At 39.5% G+C, this 20,087-nt stretch overlaps 1 protein-coding gene across 1 annotated transcript in view; it reads left to right on the top strand.

The window, feature by feature from the left end:
- The first annotated feature begins 5,322 nt into the window (after nt 1-5,322).
- SLC15A5 (solute carrier family 15 member 5) overlaps nt 5,323-20,087 on the top strand; it is a 30,061-nt gene continuing 15,296 nt past the window's right edge. The window contains exons 1-5 of the mRNA XM_063395178.1: nt 5,323-8,438; nt 9,098-9,320; nt 13,313-13,482; nt 15,721-15,932; nt 18,376-18,562. Coding sequence (XP_063251248.1) covers nt 8,078-8,438; nt 9,098-9,320; nt 13,313-13,482; nt 15,721-15,932; nt 18,376-18,562 — 1,153 coding nt within the window. The 5' untranslated portion in view covers nt 5,323-8,077. The remainder of the gene's footprint in view (nt 8,439-9,097; nt 9,321-13,312; nt 13,483-15,720; nt 15,933-18,375; nt 18,563-20,087) is intronic.

Here is a 20,087-nt window from a genome sequence, read left to right as displayed (position 1 = left end):
TGCCAGGGCTGAATCACTGTTAAACACTGCAGCCCTTGGCACACAGGCTTCTCCTTCACCACTCCAGCTCAGCCAGGGGAGCTGGGTGAGGAAATTAGGGTGTCCTTGTGTTTTTCTTTTCCTGTCAGATCCCAGTGTGATAGCCAAAACTTGGTTTGCATTCCTCCACCTTCATCTCTCCTGCCACAAATACAATTATTTGATCGTCTCGCTAAGAGATTTCATATCTAAGATCTTCAAAAAGTCTGTCAAGGAGGAAGCAATGGGGAGAAAAGCTGAGGAAACTCAAATGTAGCTTTAGGTCAATGTGCATTATGAATGTGACAAAACTATTGATGTACAAACACTTATGTATCTAACTGTAAAATGTGAGCACCTAATATCAAATTTATTTCTCTATTACTCCCTTTCTTTCTTTTTGAGTTTAGGCTTTCTTCCTCTAAGAGTATCAATTATTTTTCAATAGTGTCTCACATCCCATTCTTTCTCATCTCTTTTTCAGTACCACCCTTTTCTCTGCTAAATCATCAAAGATATTTTTGTTCTTTTATTGTGGCAGAGTCTGTAAACACAGCCTCAGAAAGAGAATTTCTAAGTGCGAGCATTTGGGATGCATTTGCACTAAAAGCTTTGAATTGCTATCTTTGATAAAGCTATTTGGTCTGATTATATTGTTTTGGAATCACACATTCAGGTGCACCTCTCTAAAAAAAATGAATTTTTCAAAATGTAGTACATTGCACATCTCAAAATGGAGGAGGATTATTTTTAAACTCAGTGCATTCCATGTAAACAATTGCATTTCTGTCCTGAAATTCACGCACCGGCACTTAAACACAAATTTTAAATCCCGTGTTTAAAACCAATAACTCCGGATCTTAAAGGTATATCAAATATAAATAAAGGTAATAATTATTCTAGTTCTATTTCTCTTAAATTGCTTCCATGCTTTCCGAACTGCCTGGGCAGATGTTGCAGACACCTCTTGCATGGAACATGACAAATACTCAGTGTGAGCACTGAATAGCAGGTGGAAGAGCCACTGGTGTGATCCTGAAGTGGAAATTGAAAACAGCACTTCCAAATACAAATCCACATCTCACAGACTGCAACCTAAGTGAGGGTAACTGTGCTTTGGGAAATGCAGTGATGCCTGTAAAGAGCCAAATGCAGCTAGGAAAAGGAGCATTCACACCATCAGAGGCCCAGAGGTGCAGCCAGCATGAAGTTATGTGCTGTGCTGTGATCAGGCTTGGGAAAACCTCCCCTGCCTTCAGAAAGCAGCCCTGCACCCACCCAGCCCATCAGTGGCAAGGACTGTGCCAGCCTTCTGCCACCTGTCTAGGTCCAAATCAGCCAGGTTTAACAGTAAATGGGGTTGAAAAAGTTAATCTGGTGTATTTCTGTTGAAGCTAATTTTGGAACAGTTCTGCTGTACGTATCCCCAGATTAGGAGTGGAGCTTCAGTTTTGCTCATTTTAGGCAAATTGCTGACAGTAAAGGACATTGCAGCTGGAAGTATCACCTCCCTTAACCTGCTGACCATGCTGACACCTTCCATAAAGACCAAAAATTCCATTAAAAATCAGTTTTAATGAGAAAATGTTGGCCATTACAAGAGAAGCACTTTAAATTCTGCCAGTTTCTCCCTCAGCCAAGACACTCAAGGCACTGTAGACAGGGTCTGTAGTGACTCAGAGTTTTCTCAGCTTTTGGACATTCAAGTTTGCAGATGAATAAATAAAATTATGTTACACTACTTCCTGTACCAGTTTACAAGGCAGAAATGTCTATGAACAGGTAAAGGAAATAACAAATGTTTGAAGATGACTGTCTGAAATTTCCTGCCATCAATTTTTATGTGATCATCTGTGTATAAGAATTTTATATGGGCAGACAATCTGGGGTTCACATGACCATTGACACGTCCCATGCAAATTTGTGAGATTCCAGATGTTATTTTGTGGCTCAAACCAAAAACTTTGAGGAAATACTTTTCCCTTTGTAAAAGGATGCTCTGCTGGCTCCAGCATCCAGGCCTCGTTTCTACCATTCTTGGACCAAAACTGCTTTTCTCAGACAGTGCTTTCTGTGTCCTGTCTGCTGAAGAATTTCTCTTCTGCAGACATAATTAACTATTCGTTGACATGGAGCCTTGCATTTGCCTCCTCCCAAATTCCAGGAGAGCAGCCCTAATCTGTAGGTTACAAAGTCAGCTCCTGCACAGCTCACAAAGCTTTACACAATGTGAAGCTCCAGCAGGAAGGGTTAAAAGCTACCTGGGCACTGCAGTGGTTGGAAATCTCTTCACTGAGGTGGGACATCTACTGTCAACCCCCTGCTCTGCTCAAAATAAAGATTTGCTTCTAAAAAAGATGCTGACACCTTTTCCTGGCTTCTCTGAAACCAGTTCTGTAGGGTGAGGGATGAATGTAGAGCAGAAACTCCACCACCACACAGTACTTATATATGTATTTTAGAATACTAACCACAGTCTGCTAAATGGACTTGAATATAAATGAACTGTCACTATGGGAGAATAGTTGAAATCATCTTGGATGTACAGATAATATTGTCTCAACTGTGAACTCTGCTTTAGAATCTCATTTCAGCCTCTACCTAAAAACCTATATGTCAAAAGAAAATATCCTGGGTGCCATCTACAAACTATAACATGACACAAAAAAGCCATCTTTCTATATGATAGAGCTACTTCTAATTTTCCCATTAGACCAAACGACACCATAAAGAATATCTGCCAACAACATGATATAAAACCACACCATGCATCATGAAAAATAATTACAATTCAATTACTCCTGAATTATAAAACCGTCAGCTAGGTGCAATAAAGACAAAAGCCTTAGAACATATGATAAACTGCTTAGCATAGATAATTATATATGTTTGAACAAAATCCCCAAAATAAAACACGTGCGGTTTGAAGGAACAGGGTAATCATGCCAAGATAATTCTCATTTATAGTAAAGGTTTGAGGATCAGCAATTTTAAAACCATCTCCCTGATAAAAAAATTATCAAAATAAATTAGCACTCATAGAGTGTAAAGTAAATTTCTCACTCAGAGAGGTCATGCCCAGCAATAGGACAAGAAACTTTTTTCTTCTATCATCTTTCTTAGAGTCTACTTTGCCAAAATATTTTGTGTTGCTGCTCAGCACCACAGAATGGCTGAGGTTGGAAGGAACCTCTGGCAATTTTCTACTCTTCCCCACCTGCAGCAGCTTGCTCAGCACTGTCTCCAGTTAGGTTTTCAAGATTCCACTTCATCCTCTCTGGGCAACCTCTTTTGGTATCTGACAACCTCACAAGTTTTTAATTATTCCTAAACTGAGTTCCCTTTGTTTCATTTTGTGCCCGTTGCCTCTTGTCCTGTCGCTGGGCACCACTGAGGAGAGCCCATCTCTGTTCTCTTTGCACCTTCCTTCAATTATTTTTATACATTAATAAGAACTCCCTGAGCCTCCTCTTCCCCAGGCTGAGCAGTGCCAGCTCTCTCAGCCTCTGGGCATACGAGGGATGCTTCAGTCCCCTCAGCATCTTCTTTTTTCTCTGGACTCACTGCAGAGTGTTCATGTCTTGGGCATCCTTGTACGGCTCTAGGTACCTTGGACAAAGCTTGGAATTCTTGCTTCCTGTCAGTTCTGTGCTTTATCCACACTCCCTGCTTAAAGAACAGAGATAAAGAGAGGAAAAGAAATTCCTCTGTGGGAAAAGTGGGATTCAGGAAGAAAGCTTTTGCAGGACAAGCAGAGAAAATAAAGCTTCTAGCAGATGATGTGTGTCCACACCCTCCACCAGGACCTCTGGGGCATTCTTGGGAGAGGGATTTAATTCTCCCTCTTGGTATGCTGCATTTCAGCAGAATGAAAAAAAATGGCTGTCTCAAATAAGTTTTGATTGTTACTGTATTAGGAAAAAGCAAATATACTTCTTAAAATACAACTTTTCCCTAAATTAAAGTCTTACCTTGACAATTAAAGTCTTGCACTTTGACAGACAAAAGTGACCATGGAAAAAGAGACATAACATCCCCCCTGCAGCCAGGCAGAACTGGGTAAGGTTACCAGTTAACATCTGGCTAAAGTGTTGAAACTTTTGCAAAAATACTCACCAAAGGGAGAATAAAATGATTCAAAGTTGATGTGGTACCATAGTTCCAGAACTTCTCAGAGAATCTCTCATACAATCAGTAATTTTAAGAACTGGTTATTTCACAGATGCCTTTTTTCAGCCTTCAAAATGTCCTTTTGAAACATTTGAGAGACCTTTGCAAAATAAAAAATAATTTTATTTTAGTAGATTTGCTAACATAACAGATTTCATAAATTGGCTTTCTCAGACTCATGATGACTACATTTCAGTTTCTTAATTGACCTTTTACATCCTTCACAAGCCTGAAGGGGGTTGCATGTATTCATTTTTCTGGTATGTAGTCAGACAAATATTAGGCAGCATTTTTACTGATGCTGATGAAGTTTCTCAGAGACATCAAATATGGGTTTGAAATGCTGGGAACTCCAAAAGAAGCACTGCAATATTTCTGTCACAATTCTCCTTCAGTCCAGAGTACTCTGAAACTTCAGTGACAGGCAGGGCAGAAATCACTAAAAAAGTTGTCTGATGTAACAATTTCAAGAAAAGAAGTTTCAATATTCACCTGTGAAATAGGATGTAGGGCATAGGAATTAACACATTGTCCAATGTGACACCTAAAAATGAAAAAAGAGAGACCAAAAAAAAAATAGAAAAAGACAAAGTTCACTCTAGAACTAATTTTATTTTTTTAACTATTAACCTTTTGCTCTGAATTTCTTCTGTCTTTTAAATTGCAGTCCTCAGGTCATTGGTCATTGAACCAGCTTCTCAAACCATGCAAGTTCATGGGAATCCTGGTGCTAACTAGAAAGATTTGTCCCACGTAATTATTTATTTACAAGTGTCAAAATTCTTGTGTTGCACTGCCAGCCTTGTCCATATCAATTTTGTTTCCACCCCAGATATTTAGCAGGAACCACAGCCAGTGCTATGATGATGGGTAACACCTCTCACATGTTCTTTAAACAAGAGGAAAGCTGAATTAAATTTACTAAAAAATTAGAGAGGCTGACCTTTCTAGAACACAAACACAGGTCTAAAGCCACTGCTGCCTTTTAGCTAGAAGAAATGTGCTGGACACTGAAGTTCTGCCTTTTCAATTTCAGTAAATTACCTCTACAATAAAACCCTGACAATTATCCCTTGTCAGAGAAAATTAGTAAAAAAAATCAGTTCCAACTGACCAGCTTTATTCACTTGCCTAATGTTAATGTGTGGGTTCTAGTATGGAAATAAATAACCTTTAACCTGGAGTGGTGGAGCACCAAAATCAACTGTTTTATGAACACCCAGACCCTCTAGTGGGCTGACACTGCCATGTGAGAAAAGTATTTTTATAAACCTCCCTCCAAGATGTGACTGCCACATTTTCAGATCTTTAAAGATTTTTTTTTAAAAAAACCACTCGAAGTCCCTACTGGCAGTAGGGCTGGATTTTGAAAGAGCTTTTATTTTGTGTGTCCAGTTTCAGTGCATGTAAAGCTCTACAGATGTTAATGCAAATAACAGAGGTTTTTCATCAGGCTTCATGCAGTTCTAGCACCTGAAGGAGGAATAAATAAGAATAAGCCAATTGGATGCCAGGTGATTCAACTCGAATCACTAGAAAAAGTGTCAAGTAAATAGTCTGCCCACCTGTAATTGCTGCAGGAGTGATTAAAAAAGTAAATCAATGAGGATCCTGTTGTTTCATGGAGCTGTACATTCTCTCAGCACTGAGCATGTTAATCATGTCCTGATTGATTGATTGATTGATTGATTGATCTGTGACTGTCACCACCACGCCCTCCTTGATCACATGCAAAGGCAATTCAAAAGTAATCACAAAAATCACTGCTTCCTGCTTTCTAGGGCATTTATAAGGCTCACTCAATTATTCCTTTTTCCCAGCCTGTGACCCCAAATTTGGGTAAATTAAACCACTTGAGGGCTGAGAGCCATCCCAGCGAGGAGCCCTGCTCTCTGGGCTGCTTCCCATGATGTGATTTACAGTGAACTGCTAGCACCCATGGGAACAGGTAAACTCTAAAGGAAAACAGAGTATTTTACATTCAAATGTCTACTGTAGTAAGAGTTTATTTGTCCTTATGTGTTCTATCTGATGTTAAAATACAGCTTTATTTGCTTAAAAACCAAAAAAAAAAAAAGAAAAATAATTTTCTTTGTGAACAGTTAGGTAAAAGTAGCTTCATGCAACAGAAGATATGTGCACTTTTGAGGTAAAATACTTTTTTTTCTTTGGCCTATTTTGATTTGAGATTGGCTTCTTTAGGCTTTGATGAAGAAACTAAGCTGGGTTATACTTTTGATTTCTCTGGCTGGTTTGCTCAAAAGAAGATTATTTTAGCTATCATGGATAAGAAAACAGAAGTAGTTCTTGGATGTTATAAGTCACAGCTGTTTTCACCAATTGAATGTCTTTGAAAACAGAGGGTTTTGCTGTCTGAGGTCTTGCTTTAGACTTGCAATAGATTAAAAAAATATATTTAATTTAAGGATACAACTTATTATCTACTACTACTCAAATTTAAGCTTCAGAGTTTTTGGCTTTGTATTTGAATCATGGGAGTTTTTTGTTTGTTTGTTTTTGGGGTGTTGTTGTTGTGGTTTGAGTTTTTTGGGTTTTTTTTTGTTGTTGTTGTTTTTTGGGGTTTTTTGTGGGGGTGGTGGGGTTTTTTGGTGTTTTTTTGTTTTTGTGGGTTTTTTGTTTGTTTGTTTTTGTTTTTTTGGGGTGGGGTTTTTTTAATAATCATGGAATATTTCTCCATATTGATTATACACTATTGTGCTTCTGTTCTGTGATGTAGTAGTTCTCATACTCTAAACAGATCTGAAGAGGCCAAACCTGAGTAGTTTTAGGGGCAGATGGAAGCAAATAGCAGAACCCATGTCTCAAAAATGCCATCAGGAACACTGAGAGCTCTGTTTAGAGAAGCTGACCTGGTTTTCCACTTCCTTGTAACATGTGGATGCATTTACATTTGCACGAGATGGATGTGGGGTCCTTCCCTTTGTAGGTGGGAGCATTTTGAACAGGTTTTAATGATCTTAATGAGCTGCACAAAATGGAGATGCTCACCTGGGAAATCAGCAAACTTTGCTGTGGACAAAGCAGCAGGAATATTATGAAACACATTATAAAATATTATATGAGTTTGGCTCTTCCAAATTCCCTTTCAAGGCTGTAATATCTTTTGTTTGATATGAAAGAATATTTCCTGTACCCCTGCCCCTTCTGGTAGCTACAGGGCAGAATCTGCCTTAAGAAACAGTTGTGGGCTAGGCTGCCTCTAGATTGCCTTTTTTTCTTTTGAAAATAAATTCAACTTACTTTATTTTAAATTTTGTTTTTTTAACTTAAACCTAGTAGCATTGCTTATTTTTATAATTACCTTTATCTGAATTTCAACCAGAAATAGCACATTCATTGGATGATGTTAACTTTAAAAAAAAATCCCTGTCTTTATCTACTTGCTGTTTTTCACTTGTTGCCTAATTAAAGTATTGGATTATTTTAACCAAATTATTTTCTCGATCTGTTATTTGAATTCTGCTGAAAAAGTTAGCTTTTGTGTGTGTTTAAACCTTTATCTTTAACATACAGATTGAGTGTAGCGTACAGTATTGGATTCATGCAATTTAATAGGCAATATAATTCTGGGGAAAAATCTCTTTCACCCCCAAGTGAGATAATTAAATAAACTACTTAACTGCCTAGTGTTGCTACATTCAGAAGCTGGAGTGTTCATGTAGTTCTTTGATTGTTTGGGTTTTTTTTTTAAATACTCTTTGATCCTATGTGTAATATCTCAAAACTGACAGGTGCCCTAAGAAATTGTAGTAGCAGAGTGTGGAATTCAAAGCCAGAGTCTTACCAGCCTGCTAATGACAGCGGAGGAGCACAGAAGTGTACCTGTAACTCCAGCTGATCCACTCAAAAAGGAAAGAACAAGACAAGCATGCCTGCTGCAGACAGAAGAGATCTGCAGGGATTGCTGAACCACATGGCTGAAAAGGAGCAGCGACCCAGGAGAGGTGACCATGCTGAGAAACTCGTGCCTCCAGCTGAGAAGAAGCTGCACGAGGCTGTCTGTGTGCTGCTGGTGGAGCTGTGTGAGAGGTTCACCTTCTTTGGCATCGTCTGCAACATGATCCTCTTCTGCACGGCCAAGCTGGGCTACCGCAGCCACCAGGCAGCCATGGTCAACATGTGCTTCGTGGGCACCTCCACACTGACCCCCGTGCTGGCCGGCTGGCTGGCAGAGCACCTCGTGGGCAGGGTCAAGCTGGTCTGCATCTGCATGTTCCTGCACTTCCTAGGTAAATCAGTAGTAAATTGTGTTTTACTGATTCTCTCGTGGAAACGCGCTCTGGAGCGTTGTTTGGCATCTCAGGGTTTTCCCCAGCCTCTTCTAACAGCTGATTGCTTATCTCCTCCTCTACAAAATGCACTGCAGTGTTTTCACCTCTGTATTTTTGAGGCAATGCTTTCAACAAGGAGGTTTGGTTTCTCTGATGTCCATAGTGCTATTGCTTTACATAGAAACATCCAAAAAGTTTCTGGAGGTTTGGTTTCTCTGATGTCCACAGTGGTGTTGCTTTACATAGAAACATGCAAAAAGTTTCTGGAGGTTTGGTTTCTCTGATGTCCACAGTGGTATTGCTTTACATAGAAACATCCAAAAAGTTTCTGGAGGTTTGGTTTCTCTGATGTCCACAGTGGTATTGCTTTACACAGAAACATCCAAAAAGTTTCTGGAGGTTTGGTTTATCTGATGTCCATAGTGGTATTGCTTTACATAGAAACATCCAAAAAGTTTCTGCCTCTTTATAGAATTATGCCTCTCCCTCTTTACACTTTTCTGTTGTGTATCTTTTATTTTCCCTCTCTCTTTTCAACATATTTGCTCTAAAAAAAATGCAAGTCCTGTTCACCTGATTTGAATTCCTTTCAAATGCCAATTTTCTTTCCATTCCAGGCACAGCACTGTTACCTGTGGTGTCATTCCCCTTCGAGGACGTTTACGTCGACAGGCGACACATTCTTCTCACCCTACCCAAAAGGGAGCAGAAAATCGTGTTCTACTTTGCACTCCTCACAGCCAGCCTGGGAATAGGAGGCATAAGAGCTATTGTGTGTCCACTGAGTGCCTACAGCCTCGAGGACTGCGGGCCAAAGGAGCTGCTTTCATTTTTCAACTGGTTGGTAATTTAATGTTGGCTAAATACCTGTTGGGAGTCATAGAGCGTTGCCTTGAAATCCTCAGCTGAAATTCAAAGATTCTGTGGATGCTGGAGTTCATATTTTGTCTGTAATGGCAAAACTTTGAGATTTTGGAAGCATTTCCAAGAGTTAAAACTTTTCCCGATTTTTTCTTTTTGTTAGTAGATGATAATCAATTTTGGCCTCCTACAGAAGTGTTCAGTCAGTGTTTTCAGGATTAAAAAAGTTGCCCAAATACTCAAAAAACTTGCTAACCTTGTTGCTGTTGGAACAACACACTCCATTTGGTTTTCTGCCTTTAACAGAGCTATGCCTTTAGGATATTTTGCTGTTGCTCCCTAACAGTGGCAAAATTCAATGATCTATTGGGATTTACATCAGGGTGAATTTTTACCAGGGACTGCTGGTTTGCTGGAAGTCAGGATTACGAGTAGTCTCAAACTAAACTCAGGGGTTGGGATCTGCTGTATTATTCCAGCTTTGTTGCTGCAAAGCTCTGGCATCTGCTAAACCACTTAGCATTTGTATCTTGGTTAAATTATTTTTCATTCTTTAGGGAAAATTGTTCTTAAAAATCAGGGTTTGGATTTTTTTTTAATTAACTATTTCTTTCTCCATGCATTACCAGGGAGGTAATTTTTGATGATTTGGTTGCCCTTATTTGCCCCTTCTGTAGCTCTGCAGAGAGTGCTATATTTTCTGGTTAAACCATGCAGTGAGGAAATTGCAGTGGGACTCTCCACATTCCTGCTTCAAGGCAGGGTGAAAGAAAGCCCTAAACTGCCCCCATTTTTCTCCTTTACACACACGGTTATTAAAATAAAAACAGAGCACATTTGCATATTAATAATGCAGTGCTGAAGAATCAATGAAGATCTTGGTGAATCAGATCTCTCCTCCTTTGGGGATGGCTTTCCTGGCTATTCTTTTTTCCTCCAATTATGTTAATATCAAGGAGTTTTGAATTAAATCCAAACTTCAGTGAATAAAGTAGCTTTACCAAAGGTGGATGAGACTCTTTTCGTTCCTTAGAGCAGATTCTGCCTCCTTGACCTGCCCATACGAGAGAAGACAAAAAAAATCCTTCCTTTTTACTCTATTCTGAGTTTTAATCCTTAATTAGCAACATCATTTTGATTGAGTAAGGCTCTGGGGGATTAAGACTGGAGAGCAATCAGTTGTTCTGAAAGATAGCTCTGGAGAGTTTATTGTACTGTGGTCCTAGCCATTCAGACTTGTGTTTAATCAAAGTGACATTTCTCAGTGTTGATTACAAAGGAGATATAATACGGATAAAAAGTTCCTTGGGGGAATCCAAATGGGTCATTTCTTGCAACTTTGGAAATATCAAGAAAGGCACATGTGCGATTCAAAACAATTTAATTCTTGCACTGGCGCCCAAGGAGGGGATGTTGGGATACAATCTTAAAATTTAGAAGAATGGGGGGGTTCATTTTTAATCTCATTAAACCCTTCAGAATGTAATCACTTTTTCTTGGTAGCATATTCTGTCTTGGTGGGTGTTTGTCATGGGATTGAATTTTAAAATGATGTAAAATGAGATTGCATACTCTTGATGAGCTTGAGTCTGGTCTTAACCAAGTTCTGTTTAAACAATCAGAATTATTGAGCTAAAGATTGGGTTAAAAGTCCTGACAATTAACTGTTTTCTAATGCAATCCTTCAAGAAGTTTACTTGGCACATCTTAGGGCTTGGTTCCAACCATAGTGTGTATTATGGCTCTGACCTTACAAATAAACAGAATATACCAATTCTAAGTGAAGAAGAAACTTGCATTCTATTGGATTAAATTTTTCTAGGGCCTCCTGCATTTCCAGGGTTAAGGTTATGGACTGGTACTACTTTGCAGCAGGAGAAATAAATTCTGTCTGTGGGGGCAGAGAATGAGAGCAAAGGGTACAATGAGAATGAGCAAGAGCTGTATCTTGTTCTACAGATTTGCAGTAAAAAACTGCAGAGAACACGGGACCACTGGTGTTTTCCATCCTCACTCTCTTTGTTTTGTTTCCACATATTGCAGATAAATTTCTGCCATCTTCCTCAATAAGCTTTACTTGGACTTTTAAAAAAGTTTTCTACCTCTTTGGGATTTTTTTTCCCCACTTTGCTTTTTTCAGAATGGCTATGGAGTTCTCTGTAAAAACAAACCTCCTCCTACAAAGATGTATAAACATAAGCAATACTTTTCAATAAGAATCACCTGGATGTTATTTCTTTCAAGTTTTCACCACAAAGGCATTTCTGTAAAATGTTTTAAGAAGAGATTCAGGTTTATGTGGGCTTGTAGCATTTAAGTTTGTATCTGGCATTCTTGAAATGAACTCCTCAAAGTTGGGTTTTGGCTCTCGTTGTGAAGAGGCCTCAGAGTGCTGAAGCTTCAGGAAGGAGCTCTTTCCTGCAAAGCTGGACAGGATTTTCAGTTTGATGTATTTAACTAATCTGCCCTGCCCTGCCGTGAGCTCTGGGACTTTTTATGTAATAAAGGCCAGAATACTGATCTGCTGCTGTCAGTATGATATGAGCACACCCCAGGACTCTGCTATGTGTGCTGAGGTTAGTCCATCCTTTTTGTTTTGGCCATAGGGATGCTAAACACAATAGCTGGGGGTTTTTTTCTTCTCATTTTTTGTAAGAGGCCAGGAACTTTACATTTCAGTCCTAAAGTAGGTTGCTTGAATGAAAAATGAAAGTGTTCTCCCATACTCCAGGGTTGTCTTTGGATGCTCCTGTTTCCAGTCAAACACTCATAGAGTCATGAGGAATGTCTGGACTTCAGGTAGCTCAGGCACACTTCTTTAGAGAGTTTGGAAAACAGCCACTAAAGCTTCTAACTTTAAAACTGTCAGTTAAGAATTGACTCCAAACTTATACACAAATTCCAGCCAAATGGATCATGTGATTATATTTTTTTAAAAGCTTTAGTTGAATGGGTCAATATTTTTATGTACAAAATCCCTCCAACTGTATCATCATTGAGTAATATAATTCCAAATCTTTTGCTACTGAGAAGATAATTCTAGATTCATTAGCCCAAACACTCAAGTTCAAGCAGTATGCATGATGCAGAAGTGGCACTGAGCAAGAAAACAAGCTTTGCTTCTCCAGTAATATGCATTAAGTTTTATAATTATGCATTGGCGTGTATTTCACCTTCAAATGAAATCATTTTGCTCTGGCTCCAGCAAAGGCAAAGGAATCTCTTCTTGCAGTTGCTTCCAAACTGCAATCTTTGACACATTGGGACAGTACTGCTCAATAGTTGTGCTGTTTTCAGGGGTTCCAGACTGCAGCAGGCCTGTCACTGGTGGTGTGCCATCTGCTTCCAGGAGTGTGGGATTTATCCTTTGGATACCTTCTGTGATTTGGAGGGGCTCAATTCTTACTTGGGAAGCACCTCTGCTACCAACTACAGTCTCAGAGAAAATTGTGTTAGGGAACCTCCTTGTCAAGACATTCCAGAAGTCAACAAAAATTCAAACTGAACCTTCCAACTAATAACTGATAAACCAAATTTTAATAGTCCTTACATTTTTTAACATTTAATATTTCTTAACCAAAGAGTGGTGGCATTAAGACATTTCTCTGTTAAGCCTGAAGCATATGATTTGATGATATTTCATACACAGAACTTGTTACCAGATATTAAATGTGAAAATGGTAAATGTTGATGTATTTAATTAATGTCACCCACAAGAATATTTCCAGTACTAGACTGATAATTTGTTCAGCTCTACTGCCTTAGTACACTTACTTTAATCATACACCTCCTGGAGCTGAGACATTGGAGTGAAAATCGGTTTTAATTGCTGTGCTAATGTGTGCACGGTACTGATGTTGTCCATGATTACTACACTTAACCATGCCTTTAATTGGATGTTTTAATCTTCTGTAAAGGCTTTTATATCATTCAGCCTCTCCACTTTTCTCTCTCCTGTCTCCGTGTTGCAGGTTTCATTGGCTGGTTAACTTGAATTCAGCAGTGGTCTTTGTCAGCATTTCTTACATCCAGCAGTCCGTGGCCAGGAACCTTGGCTTTCTTATCCCATTTGTGTCTGGGCTGATGGCTATGATCACAATTCACATGGTTCGGGGGGAAATGATTTATAAACCCAAAGCAGGTAAGAGGCAACTCTCTCTTAGGAAACGTCTTTAGAGATTACTTTCACAGAAGAAATCAATTTGCATGTCTAAACTATTTGTTCTATAACTCTGCCGTGTTTGGTTGGAAATCCTTGGGTTTTAGCCCTCCAAAATCTGCATGTGAGAAATGATATCCATCCTCTGGAGATTCTGGGTAGGTTGTAAAAGTGGGAAGCAGTCTCTGGTAACCAAGCTCATGTTTGTTTTCTGTTGTGTCAGGGCGTGTGTCACAGCCTTTGCAGTAAGAGCTGTAACATGCCTGCTGCTGGTGGAATTGGTTTTATCACTTTTCATTCAGCCTTTTGTCTGCCCATCCCCTCACATTCCAAAGGGAAGGAGATGGCCATGGCCATCCTGGAGGCCAGGTCAGATGTGCCAGGGCACAGCTGTGCTGCTGCTTCACTGAGCTCTCTGCTGGGCCTCTCATGGGGCACTCAGTGCATCTTCCAATTTCAAACCTGGCTGGGTCCAAACCCTGGCAGAGCAGGAACTCCACTTCACTGCTTCTTATTCCCTTTGTGTCACTGTCCATCTCTAGTGTAGGGCAACACAAAATATCATTTCTCTAACTTAAAACATCTCATTACGGGCTCTGCCAATGAATTGAGCTAATACCAAATTTCTTTTGGTATTATCTTTTATTTACTTCTGAAATTAACTCTGCTTTGAGAAGACCCCCAGGTCCTACTTCTTTTCTGGTTAACTTCTTAGTCAATTCACTCTGGAATTCTGAACTTTTTTTCCTTTTCGTCTTCAAATTTGCTCTTAAAAGAATCTAATCTGAAACTTAAACATCACTTACAATGTGCAATGAGAATAGTTGCCTGGTACAGCCCTACAGAACAATAAAAATCTCTGTTTTCAGGTTCTGATATACTATTTCAGATTTTATTCCATAGTGACAACATTCTGCGGGTTAATACCACACAGCCAGGGAGTTTTAGATATTTAGTTTATCTAATAAAATGCCCTTACTCAGTACTTTAAAGCAAGTGCTTCCAGTGGGTATCAATGGATATTTCTAGAAAACCATTTCCACATCAGAGATAGTAGGGGGAAATTTTCATTCTGCAGTCTTAGTTCACTTTGGGGTTTGGAAAGTATTTATTTATAGATACTCAACTTATTGTCGTGCTTCAGTGCTCAGAAAAGCATAGGAGTGCCATAACCCCTTTTTGCATAGGTGGCAATTTGCCCGAGGTAAATGAACCTGCATTCCCAAGCCTGAAGCTAACAGTTTTGTGCTCATTCCACTTCTATTTCATCTGAAAACCAAGTGGGCAATTCCTGAGCACAGTAACCAGTCAGTAAGTTTTAATATGCCGAGTACTAGGCTGGAAACTCCTCTTTTGTCCTGCATACTGCTTGGAAGACCTGAGATGATAATTCTGGCCTTGAAATTCATCCATTAAAATTTTCTTAAGTCGTCAGCTGTTTAATTTTAAACTCCTTTTCCTTCTCATTTTGCTACTTCCCTTCCCTTGCCAGTGAACTTCAGCAGGCATTCAACAGGCATTCAATAAATGGGAAGAAAAAACAAAGGAAATTAATACTTTACCTGCTCAACCAGAGAAACACATTGTGGTATGTTAAATAACTGGTAATAAAAGGCACATGGAGAACCATGGCTGTTGGACAGGACTGGTAACAACTGGATTGTGAACCAACTGGGTTCAAAAAAGAGGGTTTTTTAGCAAATCCAAAGTTATTGCCTTTCCCCTCCCTAAAAAAGCATAAAGGTGAATATACGAGCTTGTCTTTTTGCTCCCAAAGCGTTTTGTCTTGGCTTGCTTGCCTTGGCAGCAGCTCAGGGACACACCAGTGTCTGATGTCTGTCGCTGTGAGCCTCGCCAGAAATGACACACGGAGTCCGGAGTTTGGGCAGATCAGAGCAGCAGGGAGAATCCCCCGCTTTGTTTATTATATACTCATTATATATTATTTTATTCTCATATTATATTCTCATTATATACTTTTAGCAAGGTGCCCATGGCTTGGAGAGTGGGCATTCCCACCTCTCACCCACATTGGTCAAGGAGGCTGTCATTCAACCTTGTCTTCTCTTGGAGAAGAAATTCAAAACAATGACAATATTTACAAAATACGATCTCCTGTTTACGTGAACGAGCGTGAGAAGGTGCACACTTCTACTTTAGCATGAGCCCTCAGCAAACCAGGGAAATCTGACAGTGTCTGCTGTCTCTGGTTGCTGGCAGGCAGCTCCCTGCGGACGGCACTGGGGGTGATTTTCAGCGCGCTGCGGTCGCGGCAGCGCCGCCTCGGCACGGCCCTGCCCAGCTGGCTGGACCACGCCAAGGAGAACCACGGTGGCCACTACAGCGAGACCCACGTGGAGGGCACCAAGGCACTGGCCAGGCTCTTCCCCTTGTTCACCTTCCAGGTCCTGTACAGGACGTGCGTGATGCAGGTGGGTGCACAGCTCTTAAAGAAAAGTCTTGAAATGGGCTCTGAAATGTGTGTAGGTGTGGTTTTTCCTGACTGTTGCTTTGCCAGATGAGCAGCCCTGCAAAGTAGCTTTAATTGCCCAAGGATATACCTTGCTGTGGCCTCTGTTCTCCTCAAATAATGAAAATTGGTCAAGACTCATTGAGAAGCTTGTGTGAGTGCTTGCTGCTCCTTTCTTGGAACCTTTTTACTGGCTGAACCACCCTGTGTGAGAGTCCTGTTCCCCTCATGATGCCTTGTCACAGTTGCCAACACTCACATTCTCAAAAAATATAATTTTCCAATTTCCTAAGCGTTCCCTCACTTCTGGGGAGAGGTGGAGGATCTTTATTTGCTGTTTTGGTTGCCTATTTCCCCCTCCTGTTTTGACAGGACCGTGTGGCTGTTGTACCTACAGTGGAAGTGGGTGGGTTTCCATTTGTGGAGAGCAGCAGTCCTCTCACAGCCCCTCTGCCAGGGCTCTTTCCACTTCTGAGCAGGTGTGTGTGTGATATAAATGTAAATGTGTCAAGAAGCTCCTTAAGCTGACACAGTTCCTTCAGATTCCTTTCTGTCTGGATGATCCTGGCTAAGCAGGAGCTGGAGGTACCTTCCCTTTGGCAACTGGAATCACAAGTTTACGAGCCAGCTCCGAAATTAATTTCTACTCATTGGTGTTAAAATGCTGCTTAAGGAAATTCTTACAAATATGTGGCATGTGCTGCTTCATTGACACTTCCTCATGCCATCATTCCTCGTTCCCATCCATCTGCCTCATCCTTTCTCCTCTTCCCTCCCCAATTCCTCCCCTCTCCCCAAAAGCACAAAAAATCCCAAGATAAAAAAAACCCATTCAAAATCAACAAACACACATACATGACCAAGGTTATGCATTAGTGACCACATGAAAATTAATCAGATATTATAATTTAGCAAGTTTATCATTAAGTGTTTGCCTAGAAAATATAGATGTCTTTCCAATGCTGACAGAAATTAATCCTTTGGCAGAACTTTAAATAGTTTTAAGGCTCTTTATCAAACTCAGAGATCAGTATCCTTTTTTAAAAAATTATTTGTTTTTTCTTGATATTATTAAGTTAACAGCTTTCAGTGCCTGTCATTCATGTTGATGATGTTTTAATTCCTATTAAGATGTCAATTCTTATTTGCAAGAGCCATTGGAAAAAAGGAACTGACAAAACTTGACTCAGTCCTAAAACACACAGATTTCTGTTGCTATTTATTCTCCCTTTTACAATTTATATTTCCTGTTGGAGGTGGAATTAATGTGAAAAATCTTTTTGTTAAGAGCTAGCATTTCAGTAATTCTTGAGAACTGAACAGACTCACAGTGGTTAGAGTTGTCTGTAACCATTGTTGAGAAACCCTGCACAAGCTCACTTAACAACTATACATTGATTTTCAGATGGCTATAAAGCAGCAATATTCTACCTGGGTTTGTAATTACTGATCATGTTGAAGAGTGTGCAGGATGTTTCAGGAATCCAGAACACAGTAAAAACAGATACAAGTAAAGAAACCAGTTCTAGGTTTTCTGACATGACCATACTCTGAATTGCTTGAGCTGGAGTTTCCCAATTTTTAAAATAGAGTAGACTATGGCTCCCTGCTGCATTTGAAATTAGTCAATCATAGATATCCCAGACAAACAACAAAAAAAAACACTGAAAAATCTATGAATCTCTTGGTAGAAGCTTTCAGGATTTTGATTTTACACTTTTTTATAAGCTCAACAGCTCTTCTGTATAGCCTCACACAAGCAGGAGGAACTATTTGCTTTTGTAGTGAGAGAGTCCTAAAAACCTACCTGATTGTGTACCCTGTTGACTGCCACTGGGAGGTTCCTCATCTGCTTCTTTTTGTCTCTGGTTTTCAGTTCCCCCAGGTAAAAGGAACTCCTCTCTAAGTGCTCTGACTGTGAGTTGCATTAAGCTGTCCTAAGGCTGTACCCAAATCTTCATTCCCTGTAGTTTTAAAGTGCTCCTACCCTGAGCACACAATCATAAGTCCAAAATCACTCTGTGCCTTGCAATTTTAAAATCAAATCACGCTGCATTTTGCTGTTTTAAGGTTCTGTTCTGTTAAACACGGTTTGGGTAAAGTGATTGAAGTTTTGGGTGGAATCATTTAGTATATTGGCTGATAGCTCTAATTAGGGGTGATCAAATAAACCTTTAGACTATTGCCTAATTTGTTAAATGTAGGAGAAAATCTTATAAAAGGGAAATGTTCTGGCAGAGAACAATTGTCACTATCTGAAAGGCTTTCTTCATGAATGTTCATTCCTTATTTTTTGCCAGCAGGTATTTGGTTTAATGTGACTTCTTCAGCAGGAAAAGCATGGAGAGGTTTCCAAATATAGTGAAAATCTTACACATGGATTGTGGTTTTATCCTTTAATACAGATTCCTTCAGGATATTATCTCCAAACCATGAATTCCAACCTGCACTTCAGTGGATTTGTCTTGCCAGTTGCAGCAATGAACGTGATAAGCATCGTGCCCCTGCTGATTCTCGTTCCTGTTTTGGAGTGCATTAACTCTTGGCTCTTTAGCTCTAAGGACACTGGGTATTCTCCAACAATTTACATTGGTATGTAGAAAGTACATGTGTTTATACTGCTTTAATGTGTTTTCTGGTTTTTAAAGAGAAATTTCAATGGGATGAATAATCCTAGACAATTACATCTGACTACAAATATTAAGATGGACCTGATTTGGGATGATGCTCAGAAGTAAATTTGTTTGAAAGGAGTTATTGGAAAAAACAGTCCTGAAACACTTACTAGATAGTAAGAAAAAAGTATAGGTTTTGTGTAGGACAGATTTCTCTGACCAATAGAGATTTTGAGGCACACTCACAAATAGCTAGGGGCCATCCTACAGAATTGGTATTGGAGAGAAGCAGTATTAACTATTTAGGCCTGAGGATTACTTTGGTTTGGTTATCTTCTATGTTTCTTTATTAATCAGCTTTTGGAAAGTTAATTTGCAATCCAAGTCTTTTTTAGAAATTAAGAATCCCTTTGGTTAGTTGCTCCCTGGTACTGGAGAAATGTGTTGCTCAAAATGATGAGTTTGGATTCAGGTAACTCAGTTAGGAATAAAGGCTTTCTTTTTCTGTGATTTTTATGCTGTAAGTGCATTATTGTTAGGACTGCAGCTCATAAGAGGGAAATTGTATTACCATTAGAAGAGTTCCTTCCAGACTCTGCAGTGGCATCATAAATGAAATAGAAATATCTAAGCTAATTCTGTATGTGCAATAGGGTTTTTTAGAATGGGTGGGCAAAAAAAAACATGCAGAAAACTTTGCCAAACAAACAGGTGTGTATCACAGGCTGCTGCTCCCATTGAACAGGCTGAATATTTCCCAGGTGGAAGGTCACTTGGAGAGGTACAGCCTTCCTCCCCAGCACTAGAGTTCTCATTAGCATGTCTAATTGTTCAAGTGTTTAGTATTTGCAATTTTAAAGTCCTTATTGTACCCTCAGTCACAGCAAAAAGGGATCTCCAAAGGTGAAGTGTTGATGGGGTAAAGGAAATTCTTCCCTGTTGTAGATTGACACTCATTCCAGAGAAATCCATAGCCTAGAAGCAATGATAACTTTAATAAGTGTTGGGCTGCCTTCTCTTGGTACTGATGTAATTTCTTTTATTTATTTGTTTTTTAATTATCCCCCAAACCTCTTACATTCTAGGGTCTGGAGGGATCCTCTGCAACACTCTTCAGATGTCAGCTCCATGTAGTACCAGCATTAAAGCAGCTTCCATTCCTTATTCACTTAAAACTATTTCCTTTCGTAGATACTCTCATTAAACTTCCTACATTTTTTATCTTCCAGCCTGCATTGCAAACCTCAGATGAAAATATTTATAAACCGCTATTTTCTCAGTGTGCTGCTATTAATTCAGTGCCCCATGGCAGGCAGCACAGTGAGTACTGACACACACAGAGGTATTAATCTGACTAAATTAGCCTAATTAAGAGTGTTATTAAGTTTTATACAAACCAGAAGCATATAACACAGCAGGCTGCAATTAGCCTAGTTTTTAAAATAACATCTGCATTAAAACACAAAAAGCACATTCAGATAATCATTTTCCTTTAAACCACG

This window comes from Prinia subflava, chromosome 4 (assembly GCF_021018805.1).
Source record: "Prinia subflava isolate CZ2003 ecotype Zambia chromosome 4, Cam_Psub_1.2, whole genome shotgun sequence".
Taxonomy (NCBI): domain Eukaryota; kingdom Metazoa; phylum Chordata; class Aves; order Passeriformes; family Cisticolidae; genus Prinia; species Prinia subflava.
This window is presented reverse-complemented; position numbering and strand designations above follow the sequence as displayed.